The sequence below is a fragment of the Diabrotica undecimpunctata genome, unplaced genomic scaffold, assembly GCF_040954645.1.
Source record: "Diabrotica undecimpunctata isolate CICGRU unplaced genomic scaffold, icDiaUnde3 ctg00001068.1, whole genome shotgun sequence".
NCBI lineage: Eukaryota > Metazoa > Arthropoda > Insecta > Coleoptera > Chrysomelidae > Diabrotica > Diabrotica undecimpunctata.
Window position 1 is genome coordinate 719 of NW_027312053.1, and position 6630 is coordinate 7348.

Below are 6630 nucleotides of genomic sequence, written 5' to 3' on the forward strand. Positions count from 1 at the left end.
AAAGCTTGCTGAATCTCTTTTTACTGTCCTTGCTTTTGGAAGAAGCTGGAGATAAATAATTTGGCCTTGAAGTGGCCGAGAGGCTTTTCTTGGCTGTCTTGACAGATTGCCAATTATCAGAGGAAAACAGATCTTCCGAATATTTTTCTGATAGATTTCAGATTTACTATTAGTGCCGTAGTTTGGCTTTATTTTATTTATTGCTTTATACATAGGCCATGTGATACTAGTACTTACTGCAGATAAATTTGAAATCTTTTCATAAAATGATATGTCCTTTTTATATGCCGTTTCAAGATCCCTTTTGTAAACACCATCATGAAACCCTAAACGCAGACCAGTGGGTTTTTCTAAAATTAGTCTGGATAACCAAGTTGCTGCTTCATCTCCACAATCGATCGCCCTAACAGGTTCTTTTACATGTAGCCTAAAAAAATATGCAAACTCTAAACTTTTATGTATAAAATAGCCTAAATAACATTTTAACATTTTCAAAATATGTCCGAAGTAGACGCAATAAAAACTATAAATTATAAGAATTGATCTTTCTAACTGATTATATACTCATTCATTATTAAAAAAGTTTTTATAAACGTATATATATATATATATATATATATATATATATATATATAGAAGAGTATCATTGAGCCGCAAGTCCTTATCTCTTGTCGTACTGCTCCACCATAGGCCGATCAGACACCAGCATATTCTAGTCTAAGCCGCAGATTCGTTTTTAGAATTTTAAACTGCTGCGTTAGCCTTTTTTATTTTTCTGTACACCAAGCCAGGGCTTAAACCGACATCCACTTAACCATTCGACAGTGAAGCGAATGAGAATCGGCCGCCTGACCCGCTTGGCTATCTGACCGACCGGGAGACGTTATTACTTATTTCTTTTTAGGAAGCTGCTTTGAATAAACGGGCGATCCCATTGGCACCCACTACCTGATATTCTTCAGCCACGATGTCCTTCGAAGTCCTTTAGTTCTTTTGGCTTTAATCCTTCATTGGTAAAATTAGTTTGAACTTCTCACTGCACATCACATATCCTGACATGTGACATCTTTCTGATTTTCAGATATAATAGGTTGTTGTTTGTGATGAGCTGGATTTATGAAATTCTGAACATGCGGCAATACCATTAGATTTCGAGAAATTTTAGTCATTTAAATGTTGACTCTGTGAAGGTCCAAATTTCCACTCCATATAAAAAGGTGAAAACGCATAGCACCTTAGCACCCGAAGACTTGTGTTCTTGTATCAATGTTTAGGTTTATATTTCATATTACCTTCTTAAAGCGGTTGAAGACAGCTCTTGCTTTTTCTATCCAACATCTAATCTCCTGTAAATATTCCCTGATATAGGTGTTTGTCTGCTGTTTCCAGATTTTTATTATTTTCTCTACAATGGTATTTAGCAGTAAGAAAAATTAATGAAATATTCATCAGTTTTGTTTACTATAAGTATTGTGGTCTATTTACAGTTCAATTTGATTCCAGATTTTGTTACAGGCTTCCACTACATCGTTTATTATATTGTATGCAGATCCTCTTCTCTATCAAACGTCAGAACTGTATATTCTGCACATTGTAAGTTGTTAATACATTTACTACTGATTTTTGTGTAATCTTATTACTTTCTAGGATGTATTGAATGATTTTAATAATAAAATACAGCCTTGGAGAGAACCATATTTTAGTGAATATTATTTAAAGGTTTCGTTACCTACGGGCTTATGCTTTGAGTGGAAGTTTTTAACTAACCAGATTCCTTGAATATTTGGAGCAGTTTGTGATGTACTTTTACGACTACTTTCTCAAAATCAATAAAAGATGCAAAGAAATTGCATTTTACGTTCCAAGCTCTTTGTATCAAAACTTGTATAAAAAATAATGCTTTTCGTATTCTAACTCCCTTTCTAAAACCAAGCTAAATATAGATCATGTTTAAGTGGCACACAGCAATGAAGCGTGGAGAGAGTGGTTTGGATGCGACGTGTGGATGCGACGTGTTGGATTTCTCCCAACACTTCGCATTCTTTCTCAGGTTCATAGGGAACCTTTTTTTTACGAATGACCCTCGTAGTTATAAAATATATAGTTGATGTTACCGATCCCCATTTTTTTACCGGAACGTTTTATCCAACTTTATAAAATATAAGTAAAATTAAGAAATTTATTTAGTAAAGCTAATTTAAGGTTACTTACGTGATGGTAACAGATTTATTAGTTTGTTTGCTGGGATTTTAACATAGAGAGTTCTCATGGTTGGAGCATCCAAAGCAAAATGATTCTCATCATGTACAGATATATCTATTTGTAGCAGTTGAGGATATGTTCTAGCTGTTCTAAATTCGTTATCTTTTTCTGTGTATACTACTAAACCCCTAAATGTAAATTGGAGTATTATGACAGTAAAATATTAATTATAGAATGGGTCAAAATAAGAAAAAACATATTATGCACACTAGAGCTTTACTTCTAATGTCGGTTATATTTCAGTTTGTGTACTAAATTTGACTGTGCTAAAATAATTTTGTCACACACAGCCTCGAAATTATGTTATTTACCAAACTCGTTTGCATTTGTCTAATATCAAATAAAACTTTAAATAAAACGTCAATATAATTATCATCAAACATTCAAATCATAAAATTAAACATTCGTGAATGGACTCAGATTTGAAATGCAGGACAATTATTCGATATGGCAGAAGATCGACAAACCTTCGCAATGGTGATCAGTGATCACCATCACCAACGTCAGATAACTCTAATATGGCACATAAAGAATATAAATAATCATCATCATCAGCGGTACTACACTGCACTGAAGGTCTGATCTAGCCGTAACCCGTAACAGGATAAGAAGAAGGGTCGGTCTACTCAACGCTCTCTAGATTTGGACGGACACATTCACGTACACTCATTCACACATACAAAACATGCATCAGGCCCGTGATTGAACATAGAGCTATTATATATGCTGTGTTCGGTCGCGATCTTACACAACAACTGCTGGGGTTGGAAAGAAGAATTCTGCGTAAAGTAAACTACAAACAACACGACTAAGCTTCCGCCCTCATACAACAACTATCGAACATCAAGCCCATGAATGAGAGGCTCTCCTCTCTGAGCAGGAGTTATAAGATCAAAACTATCAGAGGCCAAAACTGCAAACCCCAAAACATCATCAAAACTACCTACTCATCATTTCGCAATGTATTCATCAGACATCCTAAAAAAAAAACTACCCTTCCTCCCCACTAAATTGCTCACGTAGCAACGAACTCCCTGATGAATACATAGACATCCTGGAGACAACTTCACTTTATTACCGTAATTAATTAAATAGCTTACTTCGAGCTTTGCTAAGGACAGGGAGGTATCGGTTTTCTGTAGTTTCCTGATCTCATTGCACAATTAAAACTGTCTCTAGGGAGGTAACAGCTACAGCTACCGCAGCATTGCATTTTATACCTCATTTTATATGTAAACTCACTCATCCATATCACTAATTAAATAATACATCAACAATTTCTAAAAAGGACCGTTTTAGCTCAAACCTTTTCACTTCCGACCACCCTGGACATCTACTTCCTCCGCAGGAACAAAATCCACCAATGCAAACCACCAATGAGACATAACACAGCGATCCAGTGCCGACACCCAACAAAACAAACCATATCCTGAAGAGGTGAAGACACTTAAAAAAAGGACAAACAGAAACACACCAAAGAAAAATAAACCAATCAGAGACAGAACAACATGACAATGAAGTAACTGATTTTAAAAAAAAGCGTTAATCAACAAACAATGAAAACAATCGCTGCGTACTCTGTTGGTAATAAAGCACCAATATAGATGACTGTTTATTATTAGTTTGCAGTATTTGCAAAATCAGATTAACGAAGATTAGCCTGTAACTTACAGACAGATAGACAGAGACAGAGGCGTCTCTTGACTTACGGCAGACTGTAATAATTTCTATTTTGCATAACCATTTAGGTGTGAGACAGATTTGTTTCAGATGCAACTTTCTGAATAAGTTGAAAATCCGGATACATTGTAGTATTGCAGGAGACGAAGTTTTTATATATTCGTATGAATATAAAAGCAAAAATCAGTCTACTGCTTGACTGTTTGACAATGAATCAAATTCCACTAACCGATGTAACCGTTCCTTTAGAAGAACTGTTAATGATGAAGTTATACAATAAATTGTTTGCCAACAATGTTCGATGAAATAAGGAAAAATCATTTTTTAAAATGTCAATACCAGCTCCTATACATGACGTCAAAATAATGAATATTTGAGACAGAAAAGTATCGAATTAATGTCTTCACCAGATTTAGTGCCTAACGAGTTTTTCCTGTTCCTCACTTTTAAACAATGATGCGTGGAGAACGATTTTCATCAGTTCAAGAAGCTGTTGAAACCTTTCAAAGGCATGTGACATCAGCTTCAGAGTGGGGAAAATATTTTCAGAATTGGTTTAAGCGTATGAAAAAATGTATGGGACCTTAAAGGCGACTTAAAAGAAACAAAAAATTTTTTTCGGAAATTTTCTTTTTTGTTTCTTGTAAAAACTTAAAAGGCAACCTTCATTATATGTACCTATTTTCTTCTTGCACATTTGGTTGGAAATAACTGTGCCGTTGCACATTTTCATATATAAAATCGTGTATTTTAAAATTTAATTTGGAATAAATGTTGTTTATTTAAAAAAGCAAACCATTTGTCAATATAAATATATGAGTCCCTAGGAAACGACATTATGGACAAGATTATTTTAGATGGTATACGCGAGTGCTGTTTTTGTTACATAACAAAATTATTCTTGTATAAACTAATAAAAAACAAGATATAAAATAAAATATTTAATTATTACTGTAACTCGTAGGGGTGAGATGCCATTTTTGTCGTTTGAAAATAGTTAATGTTTGATTCGTACATTACCTGTCTCTTAATTGCAGTACTTTTTCATCCTGTTCAGTCTGCTTTATACCAAGAGGGGTACATTCGGCTTGATTTAACTCCTTTCGGTGACCACTCTTCAATGGATATAGATACAGGCCGGATAATGTACCTATTTCCTCCCATTTTGTTGGTATTTTTACAGTCTTCCTCTTTTGAAAAAAATGGAATCCGAGATAAGCCAGAACCGCAGCGCCGGCTACTAGAGACGCGCTATCTCAGAGTTACTTGATTGTTGATCATCTCAGTAGCGACCTAGAATAAATTTAAAATATTTAGAATCAAATAGCAACAGAAAAGAGTAGAGCGTTTTGTTTTTAACTTATATTCGGTGAACTTTACTGAGTTGTTTTTGGAAAAACTTATTACCAATGAACTGACAGATATAACCAGTGAACCAAGCTGGTTTTAGAATCAATTGGAGCTATTCTGATCGGTACTAGCACTAAAAATCTATACAGAAACCAGCTCTCAGAACTGCCTCAAAATATCCGTGGCATTTATAGACCACCTCACAGTAGCTTTGTAGCATTTTCGTTTCACCCGGAATATCATAAAACACCGAAAAAGATTCTTAATCTTTTTGCGTCTCTGAGATTGATAATCTAAATATTTTGGAGTGTGTTTACAATAAACAAACTGTTCTTTTGTTTGATTTTGATCCCGCCTAGATATTTACGCAGAAAATAAACAAGAATTATTCCGCTTATACCGATTTTTGAGGATACGGTCAGTTCTCGGTGGACCGGTAGCGAAAGCAGTCGATTTCATTTTGGAATTCCGAATTTTATCATCGGGGAGTTTGATCTTGGCAGCCGTAAAGAGCAATGGCAGCGACTGAGTAGTAAGTTCATTTTCGTAAGTTTTGAAAAGCCGTCTTGTAAGTTTCCCTCAATTCTATGAGTTTTGGTGAGAAGAAGGTGATTTGAGCTTAAAATCCAGTTTGTCAGTATTTGTAATATGAGCTAATCACCGTTTGCTGTACGCTGTATCCTTTGACAAAGGGTTTGATAACAGCGTCCTGAGGGCTAAGTAAGTCGACTTGGTTTTAAGTGGAAAATAAGCAACCGAGTTCGAAGAGTCATATATTGTTATCATCCAGGATAATCTGAAGTCCAGTTATGGTATTTGATTTGATTTCTCTCAAGATTTGTCCAGGCTCCATTTTGTGTCTCCCTTGGGTCGGATCTAGATTGTTACAGCTTATGATACAGTGTGGAGTGAAGGATTCATATATAAGTTCGTACAAATAATTCCTTACTCGATTAATCAAACAGATGCTGTATGACGGAAGATTTCAAGTTGCTATAGATAACAAAATAAGTAAAGAAATAAAAGGAAATCAATGAGGATAATCCAGATCACCGAATACAATTTTGCGAAGTAATGCAAAATTTATGTAATTAAAATCCACCTTTCATACGTCAAAAGAACGCTTTTTTCTGATAAAGCAACCTTTTATTGGCATTGAACAGTGAATCGACAAAACTGCAGATATTGGAGTAAAGAAAATCTTTATTAGATGACTGAGGTACACACTCAGCATGCTCAAAAAGTATGCGTACTTAAGAGCGTAGGCTCAAAATTTCGGGCCAATGCTTTTTAAATGCATTCATTTTTTTTCGAATCCTGAGAAAACTAACAAATATT

General features: G+C 34.8%; 1 protein-coding gene across 1 annotated transcript; it reads right to left on the reverse strand.

The window, feature by feature from the left end:
- Positions 1 to 283: 283 nt before the first annotated feature.
- Positions 284 to 5192, reverse strand: LOC140431472 (mitochondrial amidoxime-reducing component 1-like; the record flags this gene model as incomplete). The annotated part of the gene is made up of 3 exons (XM_072519392.1): positions 284 to 427; positions 2212 to 2390; positions 4963 to 5192. Coding segments are annotated over 3 exons (420 nt in total), but the record flags the coding sequence as incomplete, so codon positions are not given.
- Positions 5193 to 6630: the final 1438 nt, after the last annotated feature.